Below are 19456 nucleotides of genomic sequence, written 5' to 3'. Positions count from 1 at the left end.
CAATTAGACTCTGTCTGAAATGGACTTTAACACACTTTTCATACCAAATCAAAAGTCCTTTTAGTAAGATCAAATTTAAAAATCAAGATAATCAAAATAATATAAGGCACAGACTTTGGGAGACTAGACACTTAGAACTGGATTAAGTCATTCTGAGAATGTCATGCTGCAAGAAGAAATTCCATTTTAAATAGACACATTTGCCATTTTTGCCCACCAAACTACACTAAATAACTCAAAACAGCAAAGTGAAAACATGTTTCCGGAAAGGTTTGCAAATGTATTCAAAATCAAAAAGTAAAATCTGTCATCCATACAAGTATTCAGACACTTAATTCAGTACTTTGTAAAAGCTGCTTTGGCAGCAATCTGTAGGACTGGGTGGGACACATCTGCAAATTGCCATTTTCAGGTCTCCTACACAGATGTTCCAGGCTTTGTCTAGACCACCCAAGTCAGAAACTTGTCCTAAAGCCACTCTAGTGTGGTCTTGGCTGGATGCTTCGGGTCGTTGTCCTGTTGAAAGGTGAACTGTTGCCCCAGTCTGAGGTTGTGTGCACTCTGGAGCAGGTTGTCTTCATGGACTTCTCTGTATTTGGCTGCATTCATTCTTCTCTCGGTTCTGACCAGTCTCCCTTCCTCTGCTTTTGTCTGGTCACTCTACCATAAACACCTGATTGATGGATTGCTGATGAGATGTGACAGGTGCCTCTATCTCAGCAGAGGACTTCTGAAGCTCTTTTAGTGACCGCTGGATTCTTGGTAACCATCCCTGACCAAAGCTCTTCTTGCCTGATTAATCAGTTCAGCTGGCTGGCCAAGTCTAAGTAGAGACCTGGTGGTGTCAAACATCTTCCACTTCACAATTTTTGAGACCACTGCACTCCTGGAAACACTCAAAGTGTTAGAAATGGTTTTATCCCCTTGCTCTGATATTTTTCTCACCACGGTTTGATCACGGAGGTCTACAGGGAGTTCCTTGAACTTTCATGGTTTGTTTTTTGCCCTGACATGCCATGTGAATTGTTGGACCTTATATACACAGGTACATGTGTGCCATTTCAGACAATGTCCAATCAATTCAGCGTGCCACAAGTGGACTCCAATAAAGTTCTAGACACATCTGAAGCAGAATTAAAGCAAACAGGAATCACCTGACCACACACAAAGGTCTGAACACTTATAGGAATGAGAGAGTTCAGCTTTTGACTTTTAATACATTGGAGAAACCTTTCTGAAAATGCGCTTTTTACTTTGTAATTATGGGTTATTAGGTGTAGATTGATGGACAAAGATGGCAAATGTATAAAATGAAACCTACAACACTATAAAGCGAGCAGAAGGAGATAGGGTTTGAATACTTTCTGAATCTACTGTAAATACAGGCAAACATTACTGTAAATAGTCTACACCTTAGAGATGGGTTCTAATAAGAATATTTTTTAATATTAATAAACCAATACCTCAGATGTTTTTTCATGTGTCATGCGTGTGTGAATAGGAGGCATCCTCGGGACTCTGGACAGGTAAGCAATACCACCACCGAGACGAGAGGGGACGCACTTGCCAATGCAACATCTTTGGTCTTGACAGTTCAGAGGGATGTCGTACTGACAATAAATTACATCACTTCTGGCTGTACATCATTACGTTCGACCCCTAACAGGAACCACCACCTTAAAACCAAACCCGACACCAGAGGGAAGCAATTTGTCTTTGACTCGGCCACGTCAGCACTTCTGTTTTCTGTTTTAGCACCCGTGAGTGTTGCTTAGTTTTCTCTCTTTTGCCGTTACCATGTTCTGGCATTAAATGGGGGCCCCCACTGGTTCCCCAACACTTCTTTTGTCTTCTGCATCATTTTTACACATGTTATACTAGTATATATATCCAATTACATGTTGAGGTTGTTTTCACTTCCCTTGTCAGAACATTATAGTGACAATGACTGAAATGAACAGTAATTGTTCATTAATTTAATAAAAAACTTGTTTAGTAAACATTAAAATAAGATCTTCCAGGAAACGTCCAAGTTACTAATGGTTTGCTTATGGCAGCAGACTCAGGACAAACCAGCGTATTAATTCTATTAGACCTCAGTGCAGCATTTGACACTCGAGTCAGACATGACATTCTACTGTCCAGAATGGAGAATATGCTGGGTATCTCTGGCGCTGCCCTCCAGTTGTTCAAGTCCTATTTGATTTTTAGGCAGGGGTTCATAAGTCTTGGCACCACCACTGAGAGACGGTCACACAAGGAGCCCCTCAGGGCTCTGTCCTCGGCCCTCTGCTCTTCTGTATCTATATGCTTCCCCTCGGCCATATCATTTGTAGTTTTGGACTGGGTTATCATTTTTATACAGATGCTACTCAATTCTATTTCAATGTTAAAAGCGAAAGCTTCAGCAGAGCTTTTTCAGCTCACAACTTTCCACATTGAAAATAAAACCTGGATGGAGCAGAACTCTTAAAAAAGTTAAATTGCAGCAAACTGGCACTAAAGCACAACTTAAGAAAATGAACTCCTTCTCAGTTACTCTTGACGCTGATCTCATCAGACCTTCTTCTGATGCAAGGAATCTTGGTGTCTTTTTTGATTCCTCCCTAAATCACATTAAGAAACTTTCTTCCACCTCCGTAACATATCCCATGTTCACTCATTCCTCTCCTTTTCTAATGCTGAGAAACTTATCCATGCTTTTATCACATCCGGCATCGATTATTGTAACTCCCTTCTGGCAGATGCCGCTTCTGTTCTTATATCACAGTTCCAGCTGATTCAAAACTCTGCTGTAAGAGTCCTTACAAGAACCAGCAACAGCAAGCACATCACACCCATCCTGCTTTGCCTTCACTGGCTCCCTGTGTCTTACACGATTGAATATAATACTAGGGTGTTGTACCGTGTTAGCCATTATGAATGTAGAGAAAAGCCAAGCAAAATGACACCTTTTATTGGCTAACTAAAAAGATTACAACATGCAAGCTTTCGAGGTAACTCAGGCAACCTTCTTCAGGCAAGATGTAAGGATTGAATATAAAATTCTATTATTGAAATACAAAGCTTTAAATGGCCTTGTACCGGACTACATCAGTGACCTTCTCCATCACTCTGCTCCTGTCCGCTCACTACAGTACTCCGATCCTGGCAATCTTGTTGGGTCCTGCACTAACCTGCACTCTATGGGTGACAGCAGGGCCTTTACCTGTTGTTATGATGCATTTTTCTTTAATATTTATGTCACTATATCTGGACAACACTGTTAAAGTATCCATTCACGTGTGCATGCTAAGTTTGGCACACAGGGGCTCAGCATTTAGAATTGCCAACCAAGCATAGACTAGATAGTCAAGGACACCTTGAGGATTGTATAGTCAGCTTGAACACAGAACAGTATTTCTGTCCTCTGTCAGTACAAAATCTTCTTTCCTTGTTGGGAGAATGAGAACCGGCATGTAGGCATTATGTTATTTCTGTATTTTGTGGAGGAGGAGTTCAGACCCTACCTGTCCTTGTTTGGAGACAGAGAAGACCAGCAAGGGAAGCAGACAGTATTAAAAGGCTTGGACAACAGCCAAACCCTTCGTCCGAAAACCCTCTCAGTGTGGTGACGAAGAAATGGCAGACTGCGTAGATCCAGACTCCCACCTGGATAAAAGTCTGTCCCATCTGTAACCGCGTCAACTGTCAGTAAATGTAAGCTAAAGTATATTTTTCTCATGTGATTCTTATACCGCCGTAATCACAATGGGAGGGATATCACCTTTTCTGTCATATTACTATACTGTTTAGTTACTTAATGTGCCGCAATTTCAAAAGAACACATTTCCAAGGAGCTAATGCCTCTTAAGGAAAATCTGTATAACGCCCAGATTGTGCAATGACCTCCCTAAATTAATTAGATCAGCCGACTCAATTCATTCTTTAAAAAACAAACAACTTAAAACTCTTCTGTTCTGTACTGCATTTAACTGACCCTGACATTCTGCCCCTTCTTTCAGTTTACCTCTCTGTCCAGATTCTCAGAATAATCTGTGTGCGTCTTATATCTGTGACCCGACATTTGCACGATAGACATATGAGCACTGACAAAATAGCGTGATTAAAACGCGGCGTTAAAATTGCGCCGACAAAATCGCGAAAGTTTCATTAAATATGAATTACTAGTTTAAAGCATATATAATAATGTTTATTTTAGAAGTCAATATTATGAGACGCGGCATGCCATCAGCACGGCACACAGATAGTCCTTAAGATCACGCCCTGCATATGTAGGAAGAATTGCAGCAAGACGTCTTGATAGTTGAGCGTATTTAGACTTGCTGGCTGCCTGACTGCTGGTAATTCTGCTTTGTATACGACGCGTTATGCCAACCCTCGACTGAGTTATTTGTTTGCGGCATGCCATCAGCAGTTATAACAGTTATAACCTAGCACATAATGTGTACATAAGGCGCACGTACGCGTCCCACTCTCTTGGCCTCTCGATTTTGTCGGCGCGCATTTGTCGAAAAACAGTTAGTGGGTTTGTCGGCACTCATTTGTCCGTCGCGGTTTTGTCGGGGCGCATATGTCTATCGCGCTTTTGTCAGTGAACCCTTATATCACAAATGATGTTATTTGTTCAAGCATTTAGTATTAAATTTAGCATTTTACTCTGGCTTATTGTCTTTTATTCTATTTAATACTTTGTATCTCCTGTATTTATCTCTTTAGTGATCTATACAGAAATATTTGTACCCAATGTTACATATACCCTGCTGTTTAAATAAGCACCTTGAGCATGGGAAAGGTGCAATATAAATAAAATGTATTATTATTATTATTATTGTTGTTGTTGTTATTGTTATGAATTGTATAAACAATACACAATAGCAAGTACATCACACAAATCCTGGGAGCTAATAAATGTTAAATTTAAACAAGAGCTTTAGTACAATTTGGTATTTATATCTAGCTGAATGTTAAGAAAACACACATCACCTCTGGAGTTCCACAGAAAGTTGTAGTTGTGCCCTCTGGTTCAATTCCTTCCTTACAAAGTCCAAAATCAGTTAAGACAACATGTCCCTGGAATGGAGAGTTTGCAAGTAGTTATGACTCAAATAATACACATCACAGTCACTTCTTCACATCACACAATACAAAACTGAATTCAGGGGAGCCCGGGTTACTGACAGTGGGCACTAGTTCCAAAATAACTAAGAGTCAAGGTTTGAAGGGTCCCCATCTTCTACTTTTAAGCACATTATTAGGTGTCTTATTCCAGGAATTTATACTTCAGTACCTAAAGAACTGCTTACTCACGAAGTTTAGAAAGTAGCACACAAATTGGGCACTTACTGTACCACCTCTATATAAATAAGGCAAATCCTACCTGGGAATCTAACAAGATGTTTTCAGGCTTCAAGTCCCTGTTGGAATATCAAAACAACAACAACAACAAAACATCAGCTCATTTCAGATTAAATCTAATAACTGTGCTTTCGCTGGTCCTATTCTACATCTAGACATGTCAAAGAAAAAGAATTTTACATCAAGTAGAAAGTCCAACATTACTAGGCCTCCCAACTGGCAAAATACATTTATTCTTAACTTTTTACTAAGCAGATGCTTTTACCCAAAGTGACTGGCAAAATACAGTGAGCTCTGAACTGATACTGTAAATAACAATATATCATTTAGCATTATTCTTAGGAGTCAGGGACAACACGTTATTTGCATAAATAAAACGAAACAACTTTGCAAATCAGTAAATAGACTTGAACTTGCACATTTTTGACATTCAGCTTTCTTCCTCTAGTCTGTGATATAAATTACAGAGTAACATTTTACTCTGTGTATTGGATTAAGCTCTCTCAGTTTTGTTTTCCTTGCTAAGTCAGGTCTTCCTGTTTTTGAAATATTAACCTGAAAGCGAATGTTATAATTAAACCCTACTAGGTATCACTGAGCTTTACCAATGAAAGTCGAAGAAGCCATTATGAGGCTAAAAAACAAAAACAAAACCATTCAAGACATCGACAAAAGCTTATGATGACCTAAATCAACTGTCTGGAATATCATGAAGAAGAAAGAACACACTGGTGAGCTCAGTAATCTCAAAGGGACTTGGTAGACCAAAGAAGACCTCCACTGCTGATGACAGAAGAATCCTCATTATGGAAAAGAAAAATTTCTGAATGCCTGTCCGACAGATCAGAAACAGTCTTCAGGAAGCCGACGTGGACATGTCAGAGACAACTATAAGTAGAAGACTTCATGAACAGAAATACAGGATGGACAGATTACAGTTTGTGACTTCAAAAAGCCTGCAGAATTCTGGAAGAAGGTCTTGTGGAGAGGCGAGACAAAGATGAACCTCATCAGACGGATGGAAAGGGTAAAGTGTGGAGATAAAAAGGAACTGCCTGAGATCCAAAGCAGAGCACCTCATCTGTTAGACATGGTGGTGGGGGTGTTAGGGCTTGGGTATGTATGGCTGCCACAGGTCCTGGCACACTTCTCTTCATTGATAATGGAACTGCTGATTGTAGCGGCTCAATGAATTCTGAGGTGTGGAGAAACATCTGATCTGCTCAAGTTCCAGTCAATACCTCCATTGGAAGGCGCTTCATCCTACAACTTTATAATGATCTAAACAGACTGCTGAGGCAACACAGGAGTTGGTCAAAGTTAAAAAATGGAAAATTCTTGAATGATGAAGTCAGGCACGTGATTTGAATCCAATCGAGCAGGCCTTTCATATGCTGAAGAGAAAACCTAAGGGGATAAACCTCAGAACAAGCAGGAGCTGAAGATGGCTGCACTAGAGGCTTAGCAGAGCATCACCAGAGAAGATCCTCAGCACCTGGTGATGTCTGTGAATCGCAGACTTCAAGCAGTTATTGCATGTGTGGGATATGCGACAAAATCCTAAATCTGACAACGGCTTTAATAGACCTGCCATTGCTGTGTCCAAACATTATAGTGCCCTGAAATGGGGGGGGCTGTTTAGAAAAAGTGTTGTCATTTTGACACGGTGTGACCGAAATGTCCGCAAATCCCCTTAAATGAAAAGTCTGCAATGTGCACTTTAATCACGATGTCTGAATTGCTTGATTTGTAATTTTAAGCTGTGGAGCAGAGGGGAAAATGAAGGAAAAATGTGACTTTATTTCAAACATTATGGAGGGCACCGTAAAACTATTGTGAATTTCTTATAATCAACCAACCATCCAAAGATACTCACCGGTAGACTATATTCAGGGAATGCAAATAGCCAATTGCACTTGCAACTTCCGCTGCATAGAAGCGGGCCCGAGGTTCAGTGAAACACCTCTCTTTTTGTAAGTGGAAAAAGAGCTAAAGAGAGAACGAAGGGAAAAAAATGACTATTCAAAATATACACTCAGCCTTTACATTCATTTGTTTATAACAAGATGAAATGGCTGTGACTACATATAAAAACTGTAAGTATATCAAATGTCTTCTTGTACAATCTCAAATATCAATATCAAATCCTGCACAGGGTGACGTGACATCATGTATTTTATCACAATGGTGTGCAAATCAACCCTGAAGTTACAGTTTTGGATTATTTAAAAAAAAAAAAAAAAGTCCTGTAATTTAAATGTGACCAGTTACAGTAAACTGTATAATAACTTTGCACCATGCAAATTGTAAGAGTACATCAATAGCCAGAATTAAATTACTAACCACAACAAATAAAAAAATAAAATAAAGACAAGATCTGACCAATCAGATGATTGGTAAAGTAAAGTTCCCTCTCAGGTAAGGCAGTTTACTTAATCTGTAAGGGATTATTACTTTATTGCTGGTTTGTTCTTAACATGTTAGCTGCAGCTTACTGGTAACATAGCCTACATCAGCGTTTCTCAACCTTTACGTATTTGCGACCCGAGTTTTCATAACAGTTTTAATTGCGCCCCCCTAAGGTTTTTTTGAAAGAAGCCCACTAATACCAATTTGTTCTTTTTTAATTAATGATATATCATAGATGCATATTTTATTATACCTACTTAACTTTTATCGACATTTCTCTATATTTATTTTTCTAGTATCAGAATGAAGTTTAAGTTGATTTGTTTTGGTTTCAGTAGATGTGTTTTTCATATTTTCGATTCTTGTTTTCTTTTTTTCACATCTTCGCACCCCCCTTTTTGTTACTTCTCTCCCCCTTAGGGGGGCCCGCCCCACAGTTTGAGAACTACTGGCCTACATGATCTGAGACACTTTGTTTGGCTTCCTTTAACCTCTCTATTGTATATTCAAGCAGTTCACACATGTGTGAGAGTCATACGCATCTTACGTTCGTAAAAAATGCTTATGAATGCTTTAAAGTCACTTCCGTTTTTCTTTGACTGGCGCCTACCCACTCACTGTTATGAGAAAAATCCCCCCATGTGATAGAGTATTCAACACATCTTGATGTTTATTTATGTAAGACGTTGAGCTTTTTGGGATTCCCAAATATCTTTGGCTTTGGACTCTTTGAAAACTGATTTTTTTGGCCTGTTTGGACCATATTTTGTGCAGGAAATTACATCCATATAATAATCAATAGGTATCTTCAGCAAAAAGGGTCAGAAGAACTTGAAGTTGTGCATGCCACATCAGCCGACCCCAGGGATTCACCCCTTAATGGGACACTTGGAGTCAAAGTTACTCCTGTTCACAAAACCTCAAAAAAATGGGGATCGGTAATATAGACATCTGGAGTGCCGTTTCATGCTATTTTGAGGTTGCTATTCACAAATTTGATATATTTGATATTTGATTCTGACTGGTAGTCCTAGTGCTCCAAGAGTTATTCCTAGAAGGCTAAACATGACTCATTTTAAACATAAGTTTGTGGGGTATCATGTCTAGACTATTTGTCAGCAGCCATACCACCTGCATTTCAGAACAGGTCATCCATCCTGAAGGTAAGCATATTCAGGCCTGGCCAGTCTTTCGACGGGAGACCATTTAGGAAAAGCTTAAGTTACTGCCTGAAAAGGAGTTAGTGAGGCCAGCAGGGGGTGCTTATCCTGTGGTCTGAATGTGTGCCCCAGTGCAGTGATGTTGACACTGTGCTGTAAATATGGCACCGTCCTTTGGATGAGATGTAAAACCAAGGCTCCGACTCTCTGTGGTCATTAAAGATTCCTAGGCATTTTTGAAAAGAGTACGATGGTTCTCAATGTTCAGGCTAAATTGCCTATCATGGCCTTGTCCATTCCGGCCCACTAATCATCCCCTGTATCTTATTGGCTATCACTCCCTCTCACCCCTTCACCACCTAACAGATAATGTGTGGTGAGCGTACTGGAGGAATAATGGCTGCTGGCGCATTACCCAGGTGGGAGCTGCACATTGGTGGTGGTGGTGGAAGTAAATCCCCTCTGCCGATGTAAAGCACTTTAAGTAGTGAGGAAAGCTCTATACAAATGTAATTAATTACTATTATTATACAGTAAGTGATTACAAATATAACATTATTTATGATTTTTGATCCTTTACTAGGGACTTAGCCCTCAATTGGCCTCTATCAGAGAGTGAAAAATGAAAAATTTCTATGAAAAATTACAAATTTCTATTACAACTGAGAATATTTCAACTTTAAACTTTGAAATAGAAGCTCACATTTTAATATTTCAGATAGCTGATGCACCTATCCTTGTTTATTATGTACTTCATACCTCATAACATAAATCATTATATTTCTTAATGAACACCCCAAATTAAGGCGGCTTACCCTCATTCAGACTTTTTCTGATACTGACATTATAGCAGAGAAAAATATGAACAAAGGGGCCGCCAATTAACACCCCTTTAACCCCCTGGTATTAGTTGTCCCGGCGTTATTTTAGTAACCCTTCTCTTAATTACCTCTCCTCCATTGACATAGTCGAGAACAAAGTAAAGCTTTTCAGGGGTCTGGAAAGAGTAGTGCAAGCTAACCAGGAAGGGATGTTTGACACTCTTCAGCAGCACATTGCGCTCCGCCATGATATTCTTTTGCTGAAAATAAGAATCACAGATTGGTGATTTCACGAGATCCGTCCATCCATCCATTATCCAACCCGCTACATCCTAACTACAGGGTCACGGGGGTCAGCTGGAGCCAAATTTCATGAGATTGGTTCTTTAAATAAGAATGATTTAGTAGTACTAGGGTGTTGTACCGTGTTAGCCATTATGAATGTAGAGAAAAGCCAAGCAAAATGACACTTTTATTGGTTAACTAAAAAGATTACAACATGCAAGCTTTCGAGGCAACTCAGGCCCCTTCTTCAGGCAGGATGTAATACAGAAACTGAAGTTCTCTGTGTTTATATCCACACACTAGGACAAGAAACAACATTGGTAAATCTTTAAATGGAAAATCTTAAATGTAAAAAAATTAATAGGTTCATTCAGGCTAAGATTAATTTAACAAGAGAGAAAAGAACAATGTATGGTCAAGATCTTTGGATAAGATAACTGTCCTACAAAGTCCTTTGAAGTTTGTGATGAGTTTTTCAATACAATGTGGGTCTGTAGACAGGTCGTCTGTGTCATTCTGAGAGATGCAAACAGTCCTCATATCTGGCCATAAGGCCCATGTCTCTATTAAAGCCATGTTGTAATGTATTCAATTTTAACACGAATTTAACTTACCATTCTTTTCTCTCTTGCTGTGTTTTGAAGTTGCCCATAAGCACTGTGACTTTAAAGTCCCTCTCACAGTGTCCATGGCTGTTGAAGTGGGCCGCTACAGGAACATCTGTGTTGCCATGTTTAATGTGGACCCTGTGTAAATTCATTCTCTGGCGGAGTGTTTGTCCAGTTTCTCCTACATATAGTGCAGTGTCAGGACATTTCATGCAGAGAATTAGGTAGACCACATTAGATGATCTGCAGGAAAATGATCCCTTTATGTGATGTTCAAGTCGGCAGTGTGATATAACTATATTCTGTCTGTATTGTAGATGTGGGCACAAGTTTTACATCTTTTCTGTAATCAGGGAGTTGTGCCATTTTCTGTCGGCTCATTTAGGGAGCTTCGGACAATTATTTGCTGAAGGTTTGGTGGTTGTCTGCATGCCAGGACGGGAGGTTCAGGAAATACATTTTTCAGTGCTTGGTCGTTGTTTAGCATTGGCTGAAGTTCTTTTATAAATATATTTATTTAAGTGTTTCAAGATATGGGTTGTAGGTGACAACAAGGGGGATGCGGTTCTTGTTGTCTTTGTTTTTATATTCCAGAAGATGGTCTCTGGGTATGGCAGTAGCTCTTCTTATTTGAGTGCCTGTTGTTTTGTCTGATGAAATCTTGTCTGAGCTCCTGCAGTGGTTGATCCCGGTCTGTCGGGTCTGAGCAAATACAATTGTACCGTATTGCTTGGCTGAAAATAATGGAGCGCCTTATATGCCTGAAATGTCCTGACACTGCACTATATGTGGGAGAAACTGGACAAACACTCCGCCAGAGAATGAATTTACACAGATTCCACACTAAACATGGCAACACAGATGTTCCTGTAGCGGCCCACTTCAACAGCCATGGACACTGTGAGAGGGACTTTAAAGTCACAGTGCTTATGGGCAACTTCAGAGCACAGCAAGAGAGAAAAGAAAGGGAAGTTAAAGCCATGTTAAAATTTAAAACGTTACAACATGGCTTGAATAGAGACATGGGTCTTATGGCCAGCTATGAGGACTGTTTGCATCTCTCAGACTGACACAGATAACCTGTCTACAGACCCACATTGTATTGAAAAATTCATCACAGACTTCAAAGGACTTTGTTGGACAGTTATCTTATCCAAAGATCTTGACCATACATTGTTCTTCTCTCTCTTGTTAAATTAATCTTAGCCTGAATGAACCAATTAATTTTTTACATTTAAGATTTTCCATTTAAAGATTTACCAATGTTGTTTCTTGTCCTAGTGTGTGGATATAAACACAGAGAACTCCAGTTTTTGTATTACATCTGGCCTGAAAAAGGGGCCTGAGTTGCCTTGAAAACTTGCATATTCTAATCTTATTAGTTAGCCAATAAAAATGTCATTTTGCTTGGCTTTTCTCTAAGAATGATTTAAAAAGGCATGTAGGCAGGAACAGGGTATTCAGTGTAAATGTGCAGCAAGGACTTTATCCTGGTCCAGGATAACAGTGAGAGGTCAATAAAAACAGACAGACGACAAATCGCCAACAGCATTAACTCACTGGAGGTCTGAAAAAAAAATAGCTTTACAGTAATATATAGTTTGACAAAATACTTCCAACAAATAAAGTGAAATATGTTGTCATAATATGTAAAGGATAATCCAAACATCTGGTGAATCCAAAACTGCACAATGTAGAGTTGTCTAAATAACCAGCACTTGCCAAACATCTGGTGCCCAAACTATCTATAAAACATAAAAACACAATATACTCCCAAAAACCTCTTCAAAATGGCTGCTACCCTACGAGTGCTAAGTACTGTTGTAGCACCGTAGTACTGTAGTACTATATATACATTTGACTGTTTCTAAGTTGATAATATCAAAAGGGGGGCATATGGAGGGGCATTTTGTTATATTGGCCTATCCTTAAGGAAGTTTAAGGAAGTGAATGGCAGCAATCAGCCCATTTTCAGCATATCAGGTCCGATTCATTACGCTGTCAAGAGCTGTAGCTAAGGCATGGTCTGGTTGCAATGGATGCTGGTTGTGTTTTTAGTCAATAAATGTTGACTGGATTTCCAATCATCAATTTCCCTCACTCTTCACACTCACAGGGAGCAGGTTTTCATTCCAGCAAGATGGGACACAAGACTAGAAGGAGTCCTTTACAGACTGACCGTTCATCACAAGGTACTCTCATGTAGACATCCACGCTCACTCATACTGGGCAGTTAAGAAACAGTAAAGTCAATTTTAAAGAAATACTCCACCTAAAAATAATAAACGTTCATATATTACTTAACCGAGTGATTTATAGTGGTGGCCAAGAAGAAATTTTAATCTCAAATACTCGCAAAATGGAGAGAAAAAAGTTTATAACAGAAGGAAATGGGGACCAATGATGTACAATAGTAAATGAGGTGAAAAAATTCTGTGGCGAAAAAAACAAAAAAATCTCATGTTACTTGTGTCACATAATCCACATGTCACTTATTCAGTTGTATGTTCAAAACATACAAAATGTATGCTTTTTGGCTAAGTAGATGCTTCTGGAATAATCAGGGCCCATCATAAACAGAAAACTAAAGCATCATAGGACTGACTTTTTCAACTGAAGACAAGAGTTGTGACCAACGTATGAGAGGGACAGGCGGGCCTTCTATTGAAAGTCATTCCCCTGTGGCTTTAGCTTCCTGTTTATGACATACACTGATTATTTCAGAATCCATCCATCCATCTATTATCCAACCCGCTATATCCTAGCTACTGGGTCACGGGGGTCTGCTGGAGCCAATCCCAGCCCAACACAGGGTGCAAGGCAGGAAACAAACCCCCGGCAGGGCGCTAGACCAACACATTATTTCAGAATTATACATTTAATATTATTTTACCAAAAAAGCACGTGTTTTGCACATTTTGAGCATACAACTGAATAACTAACATGTGGATTAAGAGACACGAGTAACGTGAACTTTTTCATTTTTTTTCCATGCATGATTTTATGTCGTTTGCCATTGTACAGCATTGGTCCTCATTTGCTTCTATTATATCATAAACTTTTTTTGCTCCATTCTGTACGAAAATATGAGATTAAAAAGTTTTCTTCACCACCACTACAAACTACATGAGTAACTAATGTAAAAAAAATATATCATTTTTGGGTGGCGTATTTCTTTAAGGAAGTGTTTGTATAATTAAAAACCAGAAAACATTTCCTCATTCTTTTCCATTATAGATAAGTAAAAATTTTCATGAATAATAAGATACACTTTACCCAATGAATTCATAACGAATAAACTTTACAAATAAGTATCATTGTAATGCCAGTTTCTGTAGCCAAGGATCAGATTGCCAAGGTCCCCACCTTCAGCCACCACCCAACTCACACTGCACCCAACCTGGGTGGTGGTGGTGAGCCCATGGGGAGGAGGACCCACGTTACCTCTTCGGGCTGTGCCGGCCGAGCCCCATGGGTGCAGGCCAGGCCACCAGGCACTCGCCATCGAGCCCCACCTCCAGTCCTGGCTCCAGAGGGGGGCCCCGGAGACCCACGTCCAGGCAAGGGAAAACGTTGTCCAAAGATTTCTTTCGTCATTGGAGGTTTGTTGAACCGCTCTTTGTCTCATCCCTCACCTAGGACCAGTTTGCCTTGGGTGGCCCTACCAGGGGCATAAAGCCCTGGACTACATAGCTCCTAGGATCATTGGGACACGCAAACCCCTCCACCACGATAAGTTGACGATTCAAGGAGGAGTCAGATGAGGTGGCTTGGGCATCTGATCAGGATGCCTCCTGGACGCCTCCCTGATGAGGTGTTCCGGGCACGTCCAACCAGGAGGAGGCCCTGGGGAAGACCCAGGACACGCTGGAGGGACTATGTCTCCTGACTGGCCTAGGAACGCCTTGGGATTCTCCCGGAAGAGCTGGAAGAAGTGGCTGGGGAGAGGGAAGTCTGTGCTTCTCTGCTTAAGCTGCTGCCCCCGCGACCCGACCCCGGATAAGCGGAAGAGGATGGATGGATGGATGGATCATTGTATTGTTCAACAACTAGTTATATCATCATAAAGTGAAAATTGTTTCTTCTTTCTCGAATGCAAGTTACTGATTACCAAGACAATTTTAAGTATCATATATTCTTAACTCTTACCTCTTTCTTTTTTATTATAGCTTTCTTCTGCAGGACCTTAACTGCATAACACTTTCCATCACATTTTCGTTTTGCAAGCAGCACCTGTCAAAACTTGCAGATTAACATCTCATTTTGAAAATGCATTACAAGTGCTTCTTAACAAAATGGTGCAGTCTGCTTCAGTACATATACAGGAGCCTGGAGACAACTAGGAGTGAAGTTTTACTAAAACTGGGGGGACAATTAGACGTCCCACTGAGTGTCACCTTTCTAAACCAATCCAACGCCTCATGAATGCAGCACTCAAAGTAGGAGGCGGTGATTATGAACAGCAAAGACCAATGGTGGGCTTGTTAACTTGTTCCGACAGACAGCAAGCTTCAGTCTACGGTCTACAGTTGAAAAGTCTTCTAAAAGACCCTATTAGACATATAAATGAGAGCATGTTGCACATGTTAAAAATAAACATAACCTGACGCAAGTAAAAAAACTTTCTGTAACATCAGGTTACTGTTTGGCATTCGATGGCATTAATACACATGCGGTAATCGTGAATGATTCATTGTCGCGAGTTCTGTGTTCATTCTCCGTTGTTCAGCGTTATGACGACAGCGTAGGAATCGATGTAAGCTTTAAGAAATTGGCAGCCATATTCATGAAAATAAGAAGTGTAAAATATGCATTTCATGTGAACGGTGTGTCACACTCTGTTGAAAGGACTGGCATTAAGAGAGCGGATAACAAAGACCCATAAGGGATGCAGATTTTAGGACTCAAATACCCGAATCAACAAATCTGCCAGATGACACCGGTAGAAGCACAGAGGAGACTGCACAGAATCCACATTCTGACTGTCACTTGGTAAGTTTTCTTTGTGGTTATTGAAATGCACTATTTCAACTCCTTTGTCGTTAAGAGGTACTAAACACATCTCTCTATTATAATAAAAAAATCCTGGGACGAGATGAGACTTTTTAGCCTGGGACGAGACGTGACTTTTTCAGAGAGATACTTTCATGTCCCACGAGACGAGACTTTGTGCCAAGAAATTCAACCACGCCCGGGTTAAATAAAAGACAAAGAGTAGATGACAAAGTAGAATGTTGTAAAGAATTCAAAAACGTTGCCGTGATACACATGCAGAGCAGGTTAGAGACAATGAAAGTACTAAAATTCGAAAGTCTCAAAAAAATGATAGTAAAGATTGCATTAGCGCAAACAAACTGAAATTATTACTCTGTGAAATAATGGAACAGCGAAAAGAAATTGAATATGTCATTCGGATTTAAACTTTAAGTAGGAGACTTGTAGATCGTCTAATTTGTGTTGCCATCAGGGAAAAGTAGTGTTTGTTCCCAACAAAGAGGCGCATCCACGAGAATTAAAAGATTTGTTTGGTGAAAGTGAAATCCAGATATGCGAGCGGCAGAAATGTGAAGTGGCTTGTGCGCAGCACAGGCCGAGGGGGTTGGCGAGCGAAGCAAGCAGGGGGCAAATCCCCTTAGTCTAAATGAATAACTAAAGAAGTTAACATTACTGTCTAATTGAAAATGCTAGAAAAGCCGCAGTGTTTAACACGTTGTGTATCCATAGACCACAATGCTTATCTAAACTCTGTTTGCTGTTGTTATCCAATATAGTGATTCAGACAGAATGATACTGTAACAAACAGAAATGCTTCTCAAATCCATGTAGCTGCAGTGGTCTATGTACGCGTGTGTGTGTGTGTCTGTCTGCCTTCTCTTTCATTACAACATACAAATTATTCACCAAGCTTTATCTTGTGCTACTGTGTTTCTGAATGAATAACAGCAGTTTTAGCCTTTGATTTCCTTTCAGCATCAACTGTTATATTAGTTTCTTTTGCTCTCCCCCTGAACCCCAACACTTTAGTTTAATGCACGCACTGAAGGGATTGGGGCTGGTTATTTTAGGAAGAAGCCCTGTGAGTGCAGCCATTGCATTGCCTGATTTAATTGATATTCATTTTTTAATAGGTTGCCCCCCAGTTGTGTATTATTGTTTGAGAATAACATCTGGCCCTGGGAGACTAGTACAAATATTACAGGATAGACACACAATAAAAGACAGCCTACAATAAAAATTATAAACATGCATTATGCATGCAACAAAATTCAATGCATCGCCCAGAAACTTACTCTGCCAAAGCTTCCTTTTCCAATAACTGTCAAAAAGTCAAAGTCTGTAGGTCGTGCACTGAAAGCAGAAGACAGTTTTTACTTCATTTAGAAGCGAATACTTCAATAAGAGACACAATTGCATGAAACGGAGTTACCATTATTAGTTATATTGGTTTGGGGAGGAGATCCTCTTGCTCCACCTGTTTTTTTCCTGCTAATGTCAACAAAGATTTATTAACTAATAACTTTTGACTAAAATATCACCCTGTTCGCCACATTACCCAGCTAACACAATTTATCAAAAATCAAAAGTTCACTCTTCAGTTGTGAGTCTGTGAGTTTTGTGCTCTGAATTTCACAATAAGTCATTCGGATCAATGCAAGACGTTAACTGCGAATTCATAGAATTTGTCCTGGAGTGTAAAATCGTCATATTTTGATACTGCAGAGTTTTTTTTTATAAACTAACAAGGAATGTACAAGACCCTTAAGCAGCTTAATCAACTAACGTACAAATCAACTTATCTAAATACATCTGCATTTCCCCTTCCTTTAGATCATTTGGTCACTCTTTGTGACTTGAACCAGAAATTTATAACTTTAATGCATCTGTTTTGCTATCTAAAGAATTTATGGTGCTTTTAGTTTAAAGAACTAGACAAGATTTATAACTTAATGGAAAAAGAAAACAAAGACAAGAATAGATTATACAGTTACGCTCAAAGATCAAAGGCTTTGAGCAGAGTTATTTATTACAAGGACAGCTAGCTAATCAAATGTGTGTAATGTCACATGTCCTGGAACCCCTCGGATGCATTTTGGCATTAATTTTGACCAAAAGAAGGTGATGACAGAAAGCAGCAATGACATAGGAAGTGATGTCAGAGATTCAAATGCATGTGACCATTTCTTCTGGATGTTGAAGAAGGCAACCTATGAATAACACCGATTGCTAAATCAAAATGCCAACCAAGACGATGTCCACCCTTGACAATGTTGATTTTCAGTAAGCTTTCCTAACAGTGTATACATCCAGACTTTGAAGTCGTTTTTCTGTTAAATCTTCTTCTATTTGGTACTTTGTATGCTTCTACATTTCTATACAGGTCGACCATTACTAATCCAACATCACTGAGACCTGTGGGGTGCCAGATTAGAGTTTGCTGGATCAACGGTAGTTAGATTCGCACATACAGTCAGCTTCATAAGTAACACAGTTTTCAGCATTTTGGCTCTATATGCCACCGCAATGGATTTGTAGTGAAGAAATAATTACATGATTCAAGTGTAGGCTTTCAGTTTCAGCTCAAAGGGTTTAATAGAAATATTGTATGAGCCACTTAGGAATTGCAGTCATTTTTATTCATGGTTGACTCCAGTTTCAGGGGGCTCAAAAGTATTTGGACAATCGACTGACAAGCTGTTCCATATCCAGCTGGGAGCAGGTCCCTCATTATTTCATTAACTGTTAAGCAGGTAGAAGGTCTGCAGGTGATTCTAAGTGTGGAATTTGCACTTGGAAGTTGTCACTATGAACTCTCAATGTGAGGTCTAAAGAGCTGTAAACAGGCTGAGAAAACAAAACAAGCCCATCCGAGAGGTAGCCGAAACACCAGGAGTGGTTATATCAGCCATCTGGTACATTTTTAAAGAGAAGGAACACACTGGTGAGCTCAGCAACACCAGAAGGCCTGGACAACCATGGAAGACAAGTGTACTGGGCGATTTCAGGATTCTTTCTTTGATGAACAAAAACCAATTCACGATGTTTACCCAAACCAATAACACTCTCTGGGAGTTCGGCCTATCACTGTCAAAGTCTACAATCAAGAGAAGACTTCATGAAAGTAAATACAGAGGGTTTACTACAAGGTTCAAACCACTGATAATCCTCAAGCACAGGTAGGACAGATTAGACTTTGCCAGAAAATATTTTTAAAAAACGGTCCAGTTTTGGAACAGTATTCTTTGGACAAATTAAATTAAGATCAATATGTGCCAGAATGATGGATAGTGAGGAGTATGGAGAAGAGAATGAACAGCTCATGATCCGATGAATAGCACATCATCTGTGAAACATGATGGAGGCCATGTTATTGCATGGGCATGCATGGCTGACAATGGAAGTGGGTCACTGGTGTTTATTGATGATATGACTGCTGGCAGAAGTAGCACGAAGATTTCTAAGGTGTAAAGGCCTATACTGTCTAGTCAGATTCAGTCAAATGCTGCAAAACTGATAGGATGAGTGGAACGGGATTACTGTTGGTCAACCTGTACTTAGTATTTATGTCTTGAGTGACTGAAGTAAGTATGAGTTCAATTAGTATGGAAAGATTGCTGCTTTCCTTCCTGCAGGGTTATCAAGGCTCAGAGGTTGCTCCTTGATATTTAGAACAAATACAGTTGGCACTGACCAAAAAACAGGAGACAGAGCTGGAAATGGCAGAGGTAAAGATGTTAGAATTTGCATTGGGTGTGATGAGGATGGACAGGATTAGGAACGAGTACATTAGAGTGCCAGCTCAGGTTGGACAGTTGGG

The 19456-nt window shown here is 39.8% G+C and overlaps 1 protein-coding gene across 2 annotated transcripts in view; it reads right to left on the bottom strand.

The window, feature by feature from the left end:
- sgk2a (serum/glucocorticoid regulated kinase 2a) overlaps nt 1–19456 on the bottom strand; it is a 90569-nt gene that overhangs the window by 25184 nt on the left and 45929 nt on the right. For both annotated transcript variants that reach the window (XM_039767906.1, XM_039767905.1), the window contains exons 5-10: nt 16932–16989; nt 14791–14874; nt 9877–10008; nt 7235–7347; nt 5381–5417; nt 4987–5073 (exon numbers count right to left, since the gene is read on the bottom strand). In XM_039767906.1, the coding sequence (XP_039623840.1) occupies nt 4987–5073; nt 5381–5417; nt 7235–7347; nt 9877–10008; nt 14791–14874; nt 16932–16989 (511 nt within the window). The remainder of the gene's footprint in view (nt 1–4986; nt 5074–5380; nt 5418–7234; nt 7348–9876; nt 10009–14790; nt 14875–16931; nt 16990–19456) is intronic.

The sequence above is a fragment of the Polypterus senegalus genome, chromosome 10, assembly GCF_016835505.1.
Source record: "Polypterus senegalus isolate Bchr_013 chromosome 10, ASM1683550v1, whole genome shotgun sequence".
Taxonomy (NCBI): domain Eukaryota; kingdom Metazoa; phylum Chordata; class Cladistia; order Polypteriformes; family Polypteridae; genus Polypterus; species Polypterus senegalus.
This window is presented reverse-complemented; position numbering and strand designations above follow the sequence as displayed.